Source organism: Crinia signifera, chromosome 9, assembly GCF_055691185.1.
Source record: "Crinia signifera chromosome 9, ASM5569118v1, whole genome shotgun sequence".
Taxonomy (NCBI): Eukaryota; Metazoa; Chordata; class Amphibia; order Anura; family Myobatrachidae; genus Crinia; species Crinia signifera.
In genome coordinates, this window is record NC_139225.1 from 33805071 (window position 1) to 33824027 (window position 18957).

The 18957-nt window shown below is 44.7% G+C and overlaps 1 protein-coding gene across 3 annotated transcripts in view; it reads right to left on the reverse strand.

Moving 5' to 3' along the window:
* PTGES (prostaglandin E synthase) overlaps positions 1–13114 on the reverse strand; it is a 60366-nt gene extending 47252 nt beyond the window's left edge. Inside the window, exons 1-2 of one of the 3 annotated variants that reach the window (XM_083158765.1) lie at positions 13040–13114; positions 12696–12853 (exon numbers count right to left, since the gene is read on the reverse strand). In XM_083158765.1, coding sequence (XP_083014891.1) covers positions 12696–12853; positions 13040–13067 — 186 coding nt within the window. In that variant the 5' untranslated portion in view covers positions 13068–13114. Of the gene's footprint in view, positions 1–12695; positions 12884–13039 lie in introns of those variants that run through there. The other 2 variants (XM_083158767.1, XM_083158766.1) reach the window with 2 other exon arrangements.
* Between the last annotated feature and the right edge of the window lie 5843 nt (positions 13115–18957).

Consider the following 18957-nt stretch of genomic DNA (forward strand, 5'->3'; position numbering starts at 1 on the left):
GTTGCCCAGCCCTGCCGTAGTGGATGGTAGGGTATGAAACCCATCGGGGAAAAAAAGAGAGAAACTCATGTCCTTCTGACTGTTGACCTTCCTTTGTCAACCTAATGCTTGTGTCAACCCATCCGACCTTAGCGATGCCAATCTATTTCAGGTGTCAACCCATGTTGACCTTCAGTGGTTGATCTTCATAGGGTTGACCTAATGACCATATCCTGGCCTCAGTAACAGGCAGGGGGCAAGTACTAATTACCTGTGCCCACACCGGGCAGCTGTAAGGGTTATATTGTCCCCATACATGGCTGCCGGCACCATAAAAACGATCTTTGCATTTTTGGGGGGAGCATGACCACCCCTCCACACCCCCTTGATTTTGCGATACTCCCTCTCAAGTACCCAGACCCATGGCCAGTCTAAAGCCCCTTACACACTGGGCGATATAATAGGGGTAATTAAGACCTCATTGCACGGCGTCCGATTATCGATAGCATACTCATACGCGAGGCGGTCCTGAGAGGAAATCCTGCTACTTTTTTTTTCAACACTGGCCTTTCACAAGGTTATTTACCGGAAGTAGGTGTCTGGGAGTGGTAATCGGCAGTTTTATTGTAGTGCCAAGAAAAACACTGGGTGTGTCAGGAAAAAACACAGGCATGCCCAAGCATTTTAGAAGAGGATGTGTGACGTCAGCTCCAGGCCTTTTTCCATCACACCACCAAGTAAGTCTGGCTTCTCTAGCCCCCAGAGGAGGAGAAGCGTGGCAGAGATGGTGGAGGGAGAAACACGGACGGGGGATGAGGAGGACTGCTAAGTGTCCACCGACACAGAACAAGACTACCCCGCCTGGGACAGGTGGCGGCATCAGCAATGGTCCCAGCATGACCCGATCACCATCAGCAGGTAGGATCCAATGATCCATCCGGGCAAAGCAGGATCCCCGGGCGCGTCACCAGGCTGCGCCACCCAGCTGAGACAACAAGGGATTTCTGGCCTGCAGGCCGTGGTTGCTGTCCTCCAGCAGACTGCCCCCACCTGATGCTGCAGCTCCGGGCAAACCCAGCAGTGGTAGCCCCCATGGGAGCAGGTACTGGTACTCTATCAGCCCAGAGAGGGCCCAACTCCAGCCCCAGGCCCCCAGGGACTCTTCCCGGCCTCACAGACTATTCTGAAATGCAGAAAACTGTATTTTTATTAAAGCTAATTTTGATTCATCGCAACTGCTGTACTTTCATTCACAGCGCAACACCGGCTGTGTTCCGTCCCCACTGCATCAGATTTACCACAACCTGTTGCCAGCAGCAACTAAGGGGGAAACTTACTAAGATGGGGGTTCTATTTCACAGGGATGATGCTATGAGCAACCAATCAGAATCTACTTCTTATTTATTTATCAATACAGGTTTTAAGGTAGGGCGTCTTCTAAAGGTACATAGGAAGCTGGACTGTGGGGATCACTGGAAGACACGATGCAGAACAAGGGGCAGATGTACTAAGCTTAAAAAGTTATAAAGTGAGAGTGATGGACCGACAGCCAATCAGCTCCTAACTGCCATGTCACAGGATTTGTTGGAAAAATGACAGGGAGGGGCTGATTGGTTGGTGGTTTATCACTTTTCAAGGCTTAGTGCATATCTCCCCAAGACATAGAACACATGTATAGTGTTCATTCTAACACCCTGCATTTTCCAAAACCTGTGCAGTTCCTCTTCCCTGCCTGAGGTGTCGCTCTATGCTATGGTGCTTTCTAGCACAGTGTGGGTCTGTATTTCAGCACTGATATGCACATCAGCTTCCTGTGGACCTTTCTTCTCTGACACAAAATCACACCAGACAAAATGAAACCAGTAAAAGATGGTGTCGCTCTGGAGATTTCCTGCCAGCAGTTTATTCTTTCATTTTTTATGAGCGTCTTGGGTGTGAGGAAAATCCAGTCCTCCCTACACATCTGTTTAGTCTCACTTCATCACAGCCACACAGAATTTATAATCAATTCTCCCAGATAACATTAAACACAGCTTACTCCATACTGCTTGTGTTATCATGCAGACGTAATCGCTTTTGATTCAGTATAAAAGCTTCAACTGCAGATTTTTTCACAACATAATAATCACTTTAATTAACCGAAAATTCCCCAGTGGCTAATCCGGCAGACATAAGGGGTCATTCGCAGGACAGGGACAAAGTATTACTGCGCCCTGAGCAACTATGGGCCTTATTCTGGTCTGTGCGTACTTTCCCGAACTCTTTCGGATGGCGTTTTTTAGCCGTCTGCGCATGCGTGGGCAACGCTATGCGCATGTGCCATGCAAGGTCTCCGTATTTGTTCTCACCAATACCGTACAGAAATGTGCACCGCATTCACTCGGGAGATATGGGCGTATTATGGGCGTCATTCGGAAGTACACAGGGGCGTAGTTTCAAAGTGGGCTAAACTGGGCGTAAACATGGGCGTACACGAGGGAGTGCACTAATTCTGGTACGCGTACATTCGGACAGCACACCGAATGCACACGAACAAAAAGGCAGGAAATATGCTGTATTCATAAGCAAGTATTGCTTTGCGGACACCACTCGGTCATGCGCTAGGCATTCGGAACGCCCAATCAGTACGGGCGCACCTGAACCAATGTCAGCTGAACACAATACAATCCACTCCTTTACTCATTAATTACATGATGTAAGGGTTAATCTAAAGTGGTAGTAAAGTGTTTAATTATCAATTTGAGAAATAATAGATGACCATTAAAAACAATCCCTTTTTAATGAGGTTGCCTAATTGCATAAGTGGGTCATGTAACAGATTTCGGAGTTCAGATAATAGTGGTGAGTTTTGCGGAAATACACCGCATCGGTGCGTACAGGCACGTTCCCGCCCGTTCTGACGCTGTAAGACCGTGCAGACTATGTGTGTGTCCACCGCACACGCATGGTTTGGATGTCATCCGTAAACACGCCCTGTTCTTAAAGTGTAAGTCCGTCCGAATGCGGAGGACCGGTGGGCGTTTCTTCGGACGATGTCCGCACAGCGTGGCGTGCGGACCGCTCCGAAAGAATTCGGAAATTTACGCACCAACCAGAATAACCTCCTATGTTATTCCAAAAGTTGAATGGACCCAAGTCTGCCCATCCTTGTCTGTAATGGGCATGGGTCATTGGGTCAACATGCTTTGCTAAGGATGACAGGGTTGGAAGATCGGCACAAGCATTATGTCAACAAGATCATGGTCGACAGTCAAAATGCAAAAAGCTATGCTCTTATCTGGTGTTTATTCTAGCACCCTGCCTCTTCCAAAACACATGCAGTTACTTTTCCAAGCCTGTGGTGTCACTCTCTGTTGTGGTTCTTCTAGTGCAGGTCTGGTCTGCATATCAGTGCTGAAATACAGACCAAACACTGCTAGAAGCACGATATCAGAGAGCGACACCACAGAACAGGGAGAGGAACTGCATGGGTTTTGGAAGGTGCAGGGGGCTAGGAGGAACACTACTTATCTGACCAAGCCACACACGAAGACATTTGGGTTCTGTAAATGGACAGCGCTGCAAAAATTGGCAACATTGGGACTGTGCAGAAAATCAGAAACATAAGGAGGAGTAGGAATTAGCAATTTACCTCTTTTCTATTATGTTCCTACAGCATTGTCCAATCATGAAAATCACATCACAAATATGACATGCCCTTTGCAAATCTGTCCACGGTAATTCCAATTAATTTGCCAACAGTACATGTTTTCTGGATCTGCTCAAATAGGCACGTGGACCTTAACTAGAGTGGTGCGATGTGCCACAACAGGATGTAGAGGAGAGAGATTGCCACCCTAATTCTAATATAACAATATATTGAAAAGTATGCATTATATAAAGGAGGATGAGACTGAAGGTCTCATGGCCAAGTTGTTTTTTCCATTTATTTGTATCCCAAATGTCGACATAATCGACATGGACACCGTATCAGTGCGCCACTGTGCTCACCATGCTTCGGGCACACTATTCTAGTCTCTCTCCACGCAGGGCCGGATTAAGCCTTCGGGGGCCTGGGGTCACTTTAGACAGGGGAGCCCCCTCCCACTAGTCATTACTGGCCACAAACTGCACAGGAGAATATTATACTGTCAGAACACAGAATAAAGGAAGGCAGTATAACTTTGGTCAATGGGTAACTGCAGGAGGGGGATTAATATATAATGTGATTAAGGGTTGGTAGGGAAACATTATATTTGTATGTGTTGTATGAGATTTATGCATTTCAGTCAATTATATACGGGTGGTGGTAATAATAATAATTACAAAATAAAAATAGAAGATGAAGAAAGGTAGAAGAGGAAGGAGAATTATATTTCTACAGTATTTTTTTCTAATTCGGCACAAGACACGTTACAGATAACATGAACATAATACAGTTTAGGTTTTGAGACAATACAGAACCAATGAATAAAATACAAAGGTGTGACAGACATTTTGTGTTATCAATTCCAGGGATTATTCCTCCTACACACAACAGGATTAGGACAGATCGCTGCTAAATTATCAAAAGCCAGTCACAGCTCTTTCTACACAGGAGTCCCAGGCGAGGCGGCCATCTTGGGCGCACTACGTAGGTTGCAATGTGCAATCAGCAATATATAACAATAGGACATACAAGGGTAAAATAAGAAGCAACGGTACTTATGTAATATCTGGGCTCCCGTTTTTCTTATGAGACCGCGTCCCCTTGCGGGGCTCGCTGCGCTCGCCACACTTCGGGCACAGTGGCTCGCTGCGCTCGCCACACTATATAAAATCAACTCCATGCGTAGTTGGATAGTAGGGGTATGAAAAAATGGGGTTCATTTAACTTGGGAGCCCAGATAATACATAAGTACCGAAGCAACTAACAGGATTCACACTGCAGAAATAGTTCTGCCGCTTACGGAATAAGGAATATGGTCTTACTGTATTTATCCACATTGCTCATTTAGGGGCAGATTTATTAAGCTTGGAGAAGAGATAAACTGGAGATAAAGCGGAGAAAAGGTAAAAGGAGATAAAGCACAGCCAATCAGCTGTGTTTGAAAAAGACAGTTGGGAGTTGATTGGCTGGTGCTTTATCTCCTTTTACCCTTTCTCCGCTTTATCTCCAGTTTATCTCTTCTCCAAGCTTAATAAATCTGCCCCCCAGTTCCAGTCACAGATAATAATTACATATCTGACCGAAAACCAAAAAAAAACAATATTATTTTGGTGACACTCGGAAAATGTTAAACTTCTGCATGAATCCCACGTGGATTGCTGACACCTCAGGGGTGATGCGATAACTGTGGGTTGTGGTAATGGTTCCAGTGATACAGACTTGGGGCCGCATATATCAAGCAATATTTGCGGTTAAATCCCCGAAAACATCCGTTTTCGGGGGTTCACCGCAAATATTTAGTATCCCCCAAATGTATTTAAGGGGGACCGCAGCAGGGATCGGAGATCCCTGCTGCGATCCTCCCTGCAGCGCCGCCGGCCGCATCCCCCATAGGTTTCTATGGGGGATGCGAAGCTGCCCGATGTATCAACATCGGGCAGCCCGGCATCGCACCCCTGGGCTGTAATGTGGCGATAGCCCATTGTAGCCTATGGCTACACTTCGAACTGCCAGAGCAGTAAGAGGGGTCGGCGGGGGTCCGCGCATAACCGCGCATGCGCTGATCTCCCGGCTTCTGGGTTAGGGCTTCGCAGGGACGGCTCCTATCGGAGCCCTGTCCCTGCGCCCTTAAAAATGATACATCCCCCCGATATGATCGCATTTTACAATGCGATCCTGGGCGGTAATATTCCGCCCAGATCACATTATAAATGCGATCATGATAAATGCTCCCCTTTGTATTGGTGCAATATAGACAAATGTAAGCGATATGAGACTTATATAGTACAATTCTAAACACTAAGGGCCATATTCATTTGTTTTTCAACAATAAAACTTTATTCAATATTTTCACATTAATAACAGGCGATCATTAAAAAGGGGTAATAAAGGAAATTGAGGGGACAGGTCATACAAAGGCAATTGTTTTTCACCAGCACTTCAACTCACTATCCCTGGGTGGTGGTGAGCTGTAATGCACAAATACTTGTCAAACCTGACCTTAATGAGCACAATATGTTCAAAGGGGAGACAAATCATTCAATGATCCTGGACACATCCCCTCGCATGTTACCGAGGGAATGAAGGCTGCGCAGGGGGTGCGTTCGTCGGGAAGGTGGGCGGCGTTAAGCCACTTGCTATGCAATGACCAACTGCTGCTAAGCGAGCGGTAATGAATCAGGCCCTATATGCTCTTACTATAGTACATTTGATAAAGTCATCTGTGGATGACGAAACGCGTCAGGCGCACACCTTCTACTAGGCCCTGTGGATAACAAACTATTCCTTACCCATTCTCACTTGAACCAGCTCGCTCTTATCCAAATCAAGTTACTGGACTATTCAAACAAGGGACACCACCACCTGATAATTTTCGTGAAGCCCTCCATTCCGTGAGACGCGTGCCATCTTTCCTCACGAGGGGAGTACATAACATCAGGCTACAGATCAGGTATATGGACACCCGCTAATCCAGCATGTCCAACTAAAAACAGGAGAGCATCATCAGGAACATGTGAGACTTATCCACCTATATTTCCACATCCAGGTCCTATGTAGGGGTGACTATTGTCTTATATTGAATTTTATCTTATACATTGTGTTTTATCTGTATTCTTTTTTATGATATGTTATATTAAAATGTCATTGTAATACCCAATTGGTCACTTATCTATCCACCCACATACTTTTTCTTTTTAGCTATAGCTATAGCTATATAGGGGCCTTACTACCAATGTTCCCTCTAATTTTACGAAGGCTGTGTGCAGCAAAAGATTTTGGCTGTGCAACTTTGGAAGGAAATTTACATTTTTGTGCGTCACTTATATATAACTGGAAAATGACGTTCAGCATTTGTGTTAACTTTACTTCAAAATGATATTAAACATTTAAACATTCAAAACACAGCACACAACGTAGTTAATGGGTGAAACACACATAGGGCGGTATTCAATGAGGCTGATTCGCCAGGTTTTTATGGCGATTTTGTGCTGTAAGGCGAATTTCTGACTAAAACGGTGAATCACCCTATTCAATGACCAGATGGCGAATACATTTCAAGGTTTTTTTCGCCATGATTCACCGAGTAGCAATCGCTATCTTTTTATGGTGAAGTGGAAGGTGAACTTTTAAAATAAAGTGTTTTATTCTGAGGAGGGGCTTGCTATTTTTATTCATGTGCTGTAAGCACATGAATATATATTTAATTTAAAAAATATATATATATTTTTTTTTTTTTACGCAGACCAGCCAGCAGGGGGCTGGAGCCGAGCCGCTCATTAGATATTCATATTTTCACTTCACCCGATCATTACATATTCATTATCGGGTGTAGTGAATATACCCGGTCCCCTGCTGGCACCCCCGGGGGGGCAGCCTGTGCTGCCTGGCACCCAGGGAGCCCACCTCCCCCCCCCCCCCACAAACGTTCTGGGGCAGGCAGGGAGACTTCCATCTCCCTGCCTGCCACCGTCCTCAGGCTCCCTGCGGCGTCCGCCGCAGGAGCTCAAATTCGCCGGTCAGGGGCAGCGAGCCCCTGACTCGTTGAATACCGGAGCTGGCGAGGCTCCGGAACGCAGCGAGCAGTGGCGAATGTGCAGCGAATCCTAAACAGGATTCGCTGCACATCGCCGGTATTCACATTGAATACTGCCCATTGAGTCCACAACTGCAAAAAGGGGCCACAGCTGCTTTGTGCACTCTGTTGTAATGTCTGTGCGCACGCAAATGCACACAGCTTAGAGGGAACACTGCTTACCAACCCCAGGTGTGAGCAGTTTGGCAATTTCCACCCATCTCTCCAAGCGCCCCATATAATCTCTGCCATCTAGGTGGTAGAGTTTATAACTTTTTTCTTTTTCAAAGCTGCAGCACTACCTCACTCCCATGCACAAAACCTTTAGCTAAAAAAAAAAAAAACCACAACTGACCACCTGTGCCCCCCCCCCCCCCCCCCCCTTAATCCGACCCTGCCTCCACGCCCTAGTGGATGGTAGGGCATGAATTGGCATATGGTTAAAAAAAAAAAAAAAGGTGAAAAACCCATGTTGACCTTTTGACTGTCAACCTAATGCTTGTGTTGATTATCCATCCATGTCGATCTATTTCAGGTGTTGACCTAAGCATGTTGACCTTCAATGGTCGACCCTATGTATGTTTACCTTATATGTGTCGACCCAACAACCCAATGTATGACTGCTAAGAAATGTGTGATTTACACAATAACTAAATGAAAATTAAGTAGTTGGACTTGAAGGACTTGATTCAGAGTTGATCGCTGACGTACGTATTCGCAGATTGATCGATTATCGAATGACTTGCGCAAGAGTACAGATCGTATTGCACCTGTGCGGCCCCAAAAGGCTAGAGAAATCACAAATGGATCGTAAAAATAATTGGGCTGAAGGTTGACTGACAGGAACTCGGTATTTGTATGGGTCAACTGTCGTTTTCAGGGAGTGTCCAAAATACGCCAGGCATGCTCAGGTATTTAAAAGGAGGGTCAGTGACATCAACACCAGCCTTGATCACCCTATCTCTAATGCAGATGTCCGGTAGGGTCAGACTTACTGACATTTGCACAGACTGGAAAAAAGAATTTGATGACTCAGGAATAGTGTATGGATTTGTGAGTGGATATCGATCTATGATAATTTCGCAATTCACTCGCAGGTTTACACAGGGCGGGTTTTCTATCTGTCGGGACAGAGTCTATCTACTCGCAAAGTTGCAGCCTCCCCAAAAATGGGCTGGACATTTTCCGTCACCCCCTCCCCCAATCGATCAAACTATAAACGCATCGTTCCGGGAAGCGATCACACTTTGATACTATGCGTACGCGCAGGAGTGTGGAAATTGCTGGATTGCGATTCTTGCACTTCTGCATTTGATCCTAAACCAGGCCCATAGTTTCCAAAGACACGGTCTAGATAGATCACAAAGCTCCTGTAATTGTGGGTTAGCTGATTTTGGTTACAATGTCACATTAGAAATATACAGTACAGCATATAAACTTGTGCTTCCCATAAAAAAAAAAAAAAAAAAAAAAAAGACCAGCAACAGGGAGAATTTCACCTAAAGCACAAATTCGGGGACTCTGTAAAGTACAGACGGTCATGATTGAAAATTGGGATTTATCCAGAGATAACATTTTTTACAGACAAATCTTTAAAACATGCGTCTGTTGCTGGCAATAATGGCTAGCCACAGCCTGGGATATGTGGAAGGAAGCCCTGAAAGTCTTTTTTGGGACTTCCCAGGAGACATACAAATGAAAGCTTACTACTAGAACAAGCTAAATGTTATAATGGTGATTTATAAAGCTGTGCCTTTAATACAAATTGCAGCAGCATCCCTACATGCTTGGACACCCGGTGCGGCAGTATATAGTCTCACGGGTGGTGAACGTTGCCCCTCAGGTTGGGTGAAGCCTCAGTTGCGGCTTGACCTCATAACCCAAACTCCAGTTTTCATCACCACAGGGGTCTGGCAAATGCCGGCTGCCCTGGAGTCTGCCTTGGCTGCAGTGCCAGCTCCACCCTCAATCAGCTCGGACCTGGCCTGTGGTCCCTGCGCTTCTCCTGCTACCATAAATATTGCCTCTTGCAAAATGGCCTCCTTACAGCTGACAGTTATTAAAGATGCTAGAGCAGACCACAAATCTCATTTAGCATCCTCAATAACGTTTTGCTGTGAGGGGGCGGCCATTTTTAATTGCAGCAGGAGGAGCCCTGGAACAGAAGACAAGTAGATCTGCAAGTCCCAGCAGCGTAGCAGCAATAGCCCCTGCAGACCTCAGGTGCCCACACTTACCCTGTGCCTCCAAGCCACCATGGGGTCTGCGGGGACTATGGTTACACCACTGGCACCAAAACCTTGGTGCCTGGAGGCAAATGCTACCATCACTGCCTGTGAAAACTGAATAAAAATGCATTCCATCTACAGTAAGTGTCCAAAGACCCATAATTCCTTACAAATCACAATGAATGAAAATAACCTTCAGTGTAATGCACTAAAGATGCAGTGTGTACATGCTCTTACACAATCACACAACTGGATACTTTAGAAGATTAGAATAATAGTGTTCATTCTAGCTCCCAAAAACCCATGCAGTTCTTCCTTCCTACCCGGGGTGTCACGCTCTGCTGTGATGTTTCTATCACAGTCTGGTTTGTATCTCAGCACTGAGGTACAAACCAGAATGTGCTAGAGGGGGGAGGAGTGTACTAGATGGAGACTGCACATGACCCCCCCCCCCCCCCCCTCTTCTCAAGTTCTCTGTTGCATCCTATAAAATGATAGACCTGATTTGATTGGTCGCTATGGACAACATAACCTCTTTCCACTTTTAGAAGCAGCTAGCGAGAACAATGCCCTTAATCTTCTGTCCAGTGGTGATGCAGCCAGTCAGAGGCATGCGATGGAATAATAACTCTGATACAAGCGATCACCTGTAGAAAGGCACGAGCCAATATACAGTTATTTGTGGATTCACTTTTTGACAGTGAATTGATTTAATATAATATAGAACAAAGAATGGATACCACTGAAGGTCGACATGGCTTCGATCGACACATAAAATAGGCCGACATGGCAAAGGTTGGAAGGTCGACACAAGCATTAGGTTGACAATGGTAAGGTCGACATGAGTTGTTGTTTTTTAGCCGACATGGGCCGACAGGTAGTATGTCATTCCCGGCAATTTAACGGATATTTTGAGGCTCTCTCACAGCAATGTTGGCTGGTCAATTTTCCCACCTATTTTGACAAATTCCCTTGGCACTCAAAGGGTTAAACACACTTTAGACAAATAACTAGATCTGTGATCACTTTGGGCCAGAGGTACTAAGCCTGAAAAGTGATAAAATGGAGAGTGATAAACCACCAGCTCCTAACTGTCATGCCACAGGCTTTGGTAGGTAGGAGCTGACAGGTTGGAGGTTTATCAATCTCCATTTTATCACTTTTTCAAGGCTTAGTACAGGGCTGGGCAATTGCGGCCCTCTAGATGTTGATGAACTACACATCCCAGCATGCCTTGCATCAGTTTCAGCATGGCCACATAGCAAAACGAATACAAAGCATCCTGGGATGTGTAGTTCATAGACATCTGGAGGGCCGCAATTGCCCAGCCCTGGCTCAGTAGATCTCGCCCTAAATAGCTTGCAAGCAGGCCCCTCCTTTCTTTTTAACTGTCTGTAAATACCCAGTTTGTAGAATCGCTGTTTCCAATTGCAAATTGCAATGGAGTTTGCTGCGCTGTATAAGTAACTTATTAAAAAAAAAAAAAATCAATCAAAAAACCCTATAAACCCCACACACTACGGCCCCCATTACCTCCCAGAGATGTAATCTGATCTTATGTTGTGATATATGAACTGAAGGCTGGGATCCAGAGATTAGAATGTTGGCACATGAAAGATCCTCCAAGAGGCGGAATACTTCATGACAACAGGTGATGCACAAGAGCCTGCAGCCACCAAACATTTCCCCAGACTCTATCACCTGCTCTATCAGAGCCAGCACTGTCTTCTGCAGGCTAAGATCACATCTAGCTCTTGGGAAGCCCAGATAAGAGGCCACAATATTAACACAGGTGAGTGAATGATCTGCATAGTTGCTTTCAATTTGATTGTGCAATTGTTAAGTCATCTGGGGTCACTCACAATAGGATTATCCCTTTAATTTATGACCATTTTGAATTATACAGGTTCTGTGGCTGGCTGACTTCAAGCCTGCATTTCCCCTGGTTTCAATCATCCGCAGAACCTGTGTGATCCATGCATGTCACGGTTTAAAGGGAAAGTATTGTAAGCTTAGTGGCATAAACTGCGTAGGTATAGGCACTCAAATGCTAAAAGCAATTTAAGCTACCCTGCACATTCCCATGCAGTAGTGCAATAAACAGGTATATCCAGAAAACAGGCAATTGGGCCACGAGGTGTGAAAGATGCAGTGCGTTGATACATAGCGGCAACTAGCCCAGAATTGTATTGACCCTTCAGAGTCTCCAGTTTGCAGATCTCTAGGATTGAATCTCCCCTGGGAAGATTTCATACAGGTATCTGTAATGCATGTGGTACAGCAGGCAGCATAGTCCGCGTTGTCATGTTGTGTTGCAATAGTTTTAGAAACAGCTCAGACCATATAAATCGCCCCACGCACTGGGTACCACAGGCATCTTCAAATTAAATAATTTGGTAGACAGCTGGCTTCCAAAGAGTTAAAACCTACATCACCTATAGCATTTGCACAATTCAGCCCACACACACACACCTCACAAGCACTCATTCATTGCTGGGATTCACCATATTAACCAAGGGAAGTTGTCCAATATAACCCTGTATAATCAGCTGCATTATAATTTTTTTTGTATCTTTAACATAGGAAAGACTGTCACAGCCTGCTTCAGCTCCTGGTACTAAGCTGTTAAACTTGAAATGTGCACTCCAGGTTTCAGTGTTTGAGCCCTGGGGGAATTGCAAGTGTTATAAAAGTTTCAGAGAAAGTTTAACCCTTGGCGATGAAGCGGTTCTCATTTACCTGCCTTCCCACAGAATGAAAAAAAAGGAAAAGAGACCATTTCACTTACTTTTTTCCGGAGCCGGATCTGTCCGGTGATTATAGCCAAGATGTACATTTTCAGGATTAGCAGAGTACTGTAGAACACGAAGGACAAAAATACTTCATTTTCCATCTTGCTTGCTGGAATGAGTGTAACAGCCCACACAGTAGTGTGTGCATGTGAATCTCAGGCAGCAGCAGCAGAGGGAGGGAAGAGAGGAAACAGAAGGAGTGGTTTATTGACCAAAGAAAAAAAGGGTAAATTCACTGAAATAACAAGATTATTTGAAAAAAATATCTCTAAACTAATCTACACCAGAAATATTATTGATTAAAAGTCGACCTATTGGAATAAATCAATTTTCAAGTTACCGTTTAGTAGTACATCAGTCTGCTGCATGTTCTGTATGTTATCCAGAAATTCCTGACGTCAGCAGCATTTAATGCAAACAAGAGCAGGGGCCTGATTTTCCGCCATCTTTCAGGATTATACATCTGTCCTTGATTTCCAGGGGAGACTGATATATAAAGATCCGTTCCGAAGAACCTCCATCACTTTTCAAATAACAATAGCACAGTACAACTTATTTTTAGGAGTACTCGGCATTTCTCTTATGACCTATGTTAAGTTGGTCATAAATCATAAATGGGCTTAAGCTGATCATACAAAAAAGCACATGTAAAAACAGCACATTTTCCGCTACCCCTATGCAGAACGGTTTACACCTGGAGATGCGTCTGACTCCGCGTCAGCAGCACATGTGACCAGTTTACTCAAAGTCATTACCATCAGCCTGTGTTTGCACCCGCCCTGTTACAGGTGTAATAGATATGGTTCCTTACAGGTGTATACACGAGTTTGTGCAGGACTATGCCCCTAAAATAACACATTACAGTCCATGGGCTGATTTGGATGACTGCAGTGCTACTGGCCTTTGTATTTGTGGTTGCCGTAAAAAGGGCAGAGTTAGAGGAGGGCTCCGGGTACTGCCACCACTGGGCTTAAGTCGACATCGGAAACAGGTCGATAGGGAAAGAAGGTCAACACAAACATTAGGTTGACAATGGGAAGATCGACAGTCAAAAGGTCGACATGAGTTTTCATGCCCTACCATCCACGACGGCACGGTGGAAGAACAAAATAGTGTGCCGAGCACTGCAAGGCACCGTGGCCGAGGCATGGCGAGCGCAGTGGCACACGTTGACTGTCGACCTCATGCTTGAGTCGACCTTACCCATGTTGACCTATTTAAGGTGTTAAGGCCTGTCATTCTTCAGTGGTCAACACAATGCATGTCGACCTAAATTGGGTCGAACCAATGACCCATGCCCATACCTCCCAACTGTCCCGTTTTTCGCAGGACCACAGGGGGGGGGGGGGGGGGGCAGTTGGAATTCCCTCCAGCCTGAAGTGAATAGATGCTGTGCACAGCATCTACTCAGCGCCGCAGAGGACAAAAAATGGGGGAGTGACCCGATGGCAGCTATTTTGCATAAGCCACACCCTCATTAGCATAGGCCTCATTAGCATAGCCTCTTTGGCTGGTGAAGAAGTTGGGAGGTATGCATACCCACAAAAATCCCAGTATCAGCCCTGCTCAAAATGAAAACCGTATTTTTGGTTGTTTTGGTTAAAGTTGGTGAAAATTTTTCTCTGCTCAACCAAAGGGTCTGATTAGCCAGATCTCTTGGCTGCTGCTCAGGGCTCTTGTGTTTCTTAACCCTTTGAGTGCCAACGTTTCTGAGAGAGATCACAGCGACTGTTCTTTTAGTATCAATTAATACAAATACAGCAAGTCAATTACTTTTTTAGTTAAATATTGCACTCAAAAAAGAACAGTCGCTGTGACACGGGCATTTTTAGCAGATATTTTGAGGATCTCTCGCGGGAAACGTTGGCACTAAAAGGGTTAATGCACATTCAGGGCTGGTGTCTGCTCTGTATTTCAGTGCTGAAATACAGACCACACTGTGCTTGAAGCACCACAGCAGAGAGCGACACCCCAGGCAGGAATTGCGTGGGTTTTGAAAGGTGCAGGGTGCCTACTTCTGAACTGATGCTGATTTTAGTTCTACCAGCTATACCCCTATTTATACTGTATTTTTCAACACACCCTGTACGTTACCTTGTAATTTGTTTTTTGTTTGCTATGTACGGCGCTGCGGACACTTTGCGGCGCCTTAGAAATAAACGTACTACTACTACTACTAGGATGAACACTATCGGCTGAATGTAATGCGTGATGCCAGATGAACTTGGATGTTTTTGTTTTTTTCAAAATATATTTTATTGAGCCTCAATAGACCAAAAACAATACGTCAGACAGCGGATGATGATATACAGAATATCAATGAGGGTCAAAAAACATTTTCAACATTTTCTAAACAAAAAAAAACCACTATAGAATAGATGAAATAGTTATCTCCTATCTGAATAAAATAGAAACGGGAGACGCTTTCTACAGTTCCTAAGGAGCAAGAAGGAGAGGGTATCTTTAAGCAATACACTCAACATAGGTACTTAACCACTACAGTGTTAAAATTTAAATAAAAACATGACAATAAAATAAATGGGAATAAGCAAGAAAGATAAAAAAGTAACTTGGTCAAATGTAGACAAAGTGACTTACAGAACAATAAACCAAATACTTGCCCAAAAACTGACCCGGCCCGCCGGCCCATCCACGGACAGATCCAGCCAATCAGCAGGAAATAGGGATAGGGAAGACGAGGAATATAGAATGGGTAGGAGAAATGGGAGAAGGGGACGAAGTAGAAAATAGATGTAGAGTGTTATTTAGGGACCTAATCATAAAGTAATAGGAGGAGTGATTTGTAAAAGTTGAAGGGAGTACCACGATGTATTTGGATAACTTTATCCCAGCAATTAAATAACTTTGGAGTCAATAGTTCTTTATGGAGTGAGGATTCTAACCAATACATGGTGAATAGAAAGAGGAGTCGTGAGGTCGCCATGTCTAAAGAAGGAGCTGAGGCCTGTATCCATTGTTGTAGGAGGGCTTTCTTACCTACTGCTGAAATAAGTATAGTAAGCTTTTTGTCCCATTTAGGGACGTTGGGTTGGTCTGCTATGTAACCGAACAGCGCCAGGGGCCTGTACATTGAAATGACAATCGCAGAGTGGTTGTAGCATAATTGTGTAGTGTTTGCCAGAAGGCGTATGTTTTTTATTTTTAAAGGGACAATCACTTCCAAGACATGGACGTGATTGCCCCTTTGAAAAACATCCGAGATTGGCCGGCATCCCGCACTGCTGCTGAACTCGTGTGGCATTACATTCTGCCCTTTGCATGCATGCTAGTTTACTTTTTATGTTTAACTAAAAATCAGGCTCTTGGTATTTATAACAGTGTAGAGTTTATACATACGAATGGTGTTTGCGCTGGGTGCATCCTATAAATACAACAGAAACATGATATCATAGGGTACTTAGCATCGTTCCACATCAGTAAATGAAAGATCTGCGAAGGCGGACAGACCCATTTAATGTTTTTACAAAACAAAATAAATCTTGAATAAACTTTATTTGATGTTCTGAATACAAACGTAATATTCCCATTTACAAACAGAATGGATTTCCCAACAAAGAAAAAGTTTACCAATGTGTTACCCAAAAGAAAAAAGAACACAATAAATAGTGTAATAGTTTCAATTCCTATGGTATAATTAGACCATCTATTTAGGTATAAGTGACCCGTACCCTTTTAATATGTCTACTATTGCCGTAGACAAATGTGCTTTGCAGGGGGTGGTGATGTCACCGTTTGGTCAGATGTTGATCCAATTCGTGCATTACCATATAGGCGAAGAAAACTGAATATGTTGCAGTATAGATTTTAATGGTAAAATATATAACATATCTGCCTTGACAAAGAAACATCTTGTTTCGAAACGCGTTGGTAGTTGGAGGCAACAAGAACTTGGTGGAACTGGATTCTGGGAGCTATCAGGGACCTTTCAATAACATCTGCGCAAACGTCTGCAAATTTCTTTGTAGACCACGCCATTTGGTGAGAGTCCACCTTGTTATAATTGTTCTTATCATTATTATATATTTTACCGATCAATTTGGATTGTTCTGGATCATCTTATCATTACATACTGTAGGCTTTGCATTGCTATATAAGGTATTGGACTTGTACCGCGCTCTGATTAATCAGAATCAGAATCAGAATCAGAATCATCTTTATTGGCCAGGTATACTTGCGTATGCTTGGAATTTTTTGTGGTAACAGTGCAGCATCAATCAGGGAACACAAAGGGGGTGGGAAGAGAGGCATAAACATATATCACATACATTTCACATGTATCTAGAAAAGTTCGAGTTAGTATTTGGTATGTTCAATACGGTTTAGTTGGTGGACAGCTATTGGGAAGAAGCCTTTTGTAGTTCTCGTCGTCTTTGCTGGGATGGACCTAAAACGTCTGCCTGACGGAAGGGGTTCAAACAGGTTGTGGCCAGGGTGTAGCTTGTCCGCCAAGATCTTTCCTGCACGCTTATTGACCCTGGCTAGGTATAGTTCTTGGACAGTGGGGAGCTCCGCCCCAATGATCTTTTCTGCCATCCTCACCACTCTTTGCAACTTTCGTCTGTCATTCTCGTTTGCTCCTCCGAACCAGATTGTGATCGAGGAGCAAAGGACAGACTCTACTATGGCAGTGTAAAAGATGAGCAGCAGCTCCTGCGGGATGTTGAATTTCTTGAGTTGCCTCAGGAAGAACAACCGCTGCTGAGCCTTCTTGACAGTTGTAATGATGTTGGGACCCCATTTGAGGTCGCAGGAAATCTTTGTTCCTAGGAATTTGAAGGAGTCGACCCTCGACACTACTCTGTCAGATATTATGAGTGGGTGCATGGCATTTGGTTTCCTTCTGAAGTCCACCACCATCTCCACCGTTTTGAGGGGGTTGAGGTCAAGATTGTTTCCGCTACACCATTTAGTTAGCCGATCCACCTCCCGTCTGTATGCCGACTCGTTTCCATCCATGATTAGGCCGATAACCGTTGTGTCGTCTGCAAATTTTATAATTTTTACTGACTGTTCTGCTGAGGTGCAGTCGTTTGTGTAGAGGGAGAAGAGCAGGGGGGAGAGGACACATCCTTGAGGGGCACCGGTGCTAATTGTGCATGTGTTTGAAATGAATGTGCCTGCTTTCACCGCCTGTTTCCTTTCAGTCAGGAAGTCAGTGATCCATGTAGGTTCTGGGACTCCTAGTGAACAGAGTTTTGGCTCCAGGATGTGAGGGATGATAGTGTTGAATGCCGAGCTGAAATCAACAAATAGTATCCTTGCATAGGTGCCTGGACTGTCCAGGTGCTGTAGAATGTGGTGCAGCCCTAGGTTGACTGCATCCTCGACACTTCTGTTTGCTCGGTAGGCAAACTGCAGGGGGTCGAGGTGAGCATTTGTAACTGCTTGTAAGTTCTTATAGGGTTTTTATATGCAAGGAGTGCTAATAGTAAAAAATAAAAATATAGAAAATGAGTATAAATCATAGGAATAAATGATACAAATGAGTGTGACCTGTAAAAGAAAAATTTGATTAGTAAAGATGTTTGCACTCTCTTTGGAGTGGTGGAGCACCTTTCCGACCTATCTCACCCTGCTAAGCGGCCAGATCTTCTATCAGCTCTGTGGCTGAGTTACATTCCGTCTTCCGTTCTCCATGCCTGGAGATTGACAGCGGGGTAGCCGGAATCTTCTGCCGGAGGTTGTTCTTTGCGGCGGTGTTGCTGTGCTGCGGCTCCGTTTGCAGTGGGATTCGGCGGGGTGCTTCGTGGAGTGATGTGGCTCCTTGCTACTTTGGGCCTGGTTCAGGCAGCCTAGTAGCAAGCAGATAATTTCCCGCCCCCCCCTGCCGAGCGAATCCCCACACTAGCATGTGAGCGGATGTGTACACTTACACATCGGTTCCCATGCCGCCACACAGAGAAAAAATCATTCCTTGGTCACTCACCCAACAATAGGAGGAAAAATCATTTGAGCGATCATCAAATGATTTTTTTCTCAGCGCCCCCTGCCTGCCCATCCTGGATAAAAGTAAGGCTAGTTTCACACACTCTGGTTTTGACCGGACGGCAAAAAGCCGGACACACTTTGTCCGGCTTTTTGCCGGACAGTTGTTTCTTTCACATGCTCCGGCTCCGTAAACCAGTGCTGTGTAAATTTGAGGTTAGAAACTGAAGTGACGTCAGTTTGGTGGCTGTGGAGAGCTAAAACCGGACACCAAATGACCGGTGTGTGTGAAAGGCCCCCATCGCCCTCAGC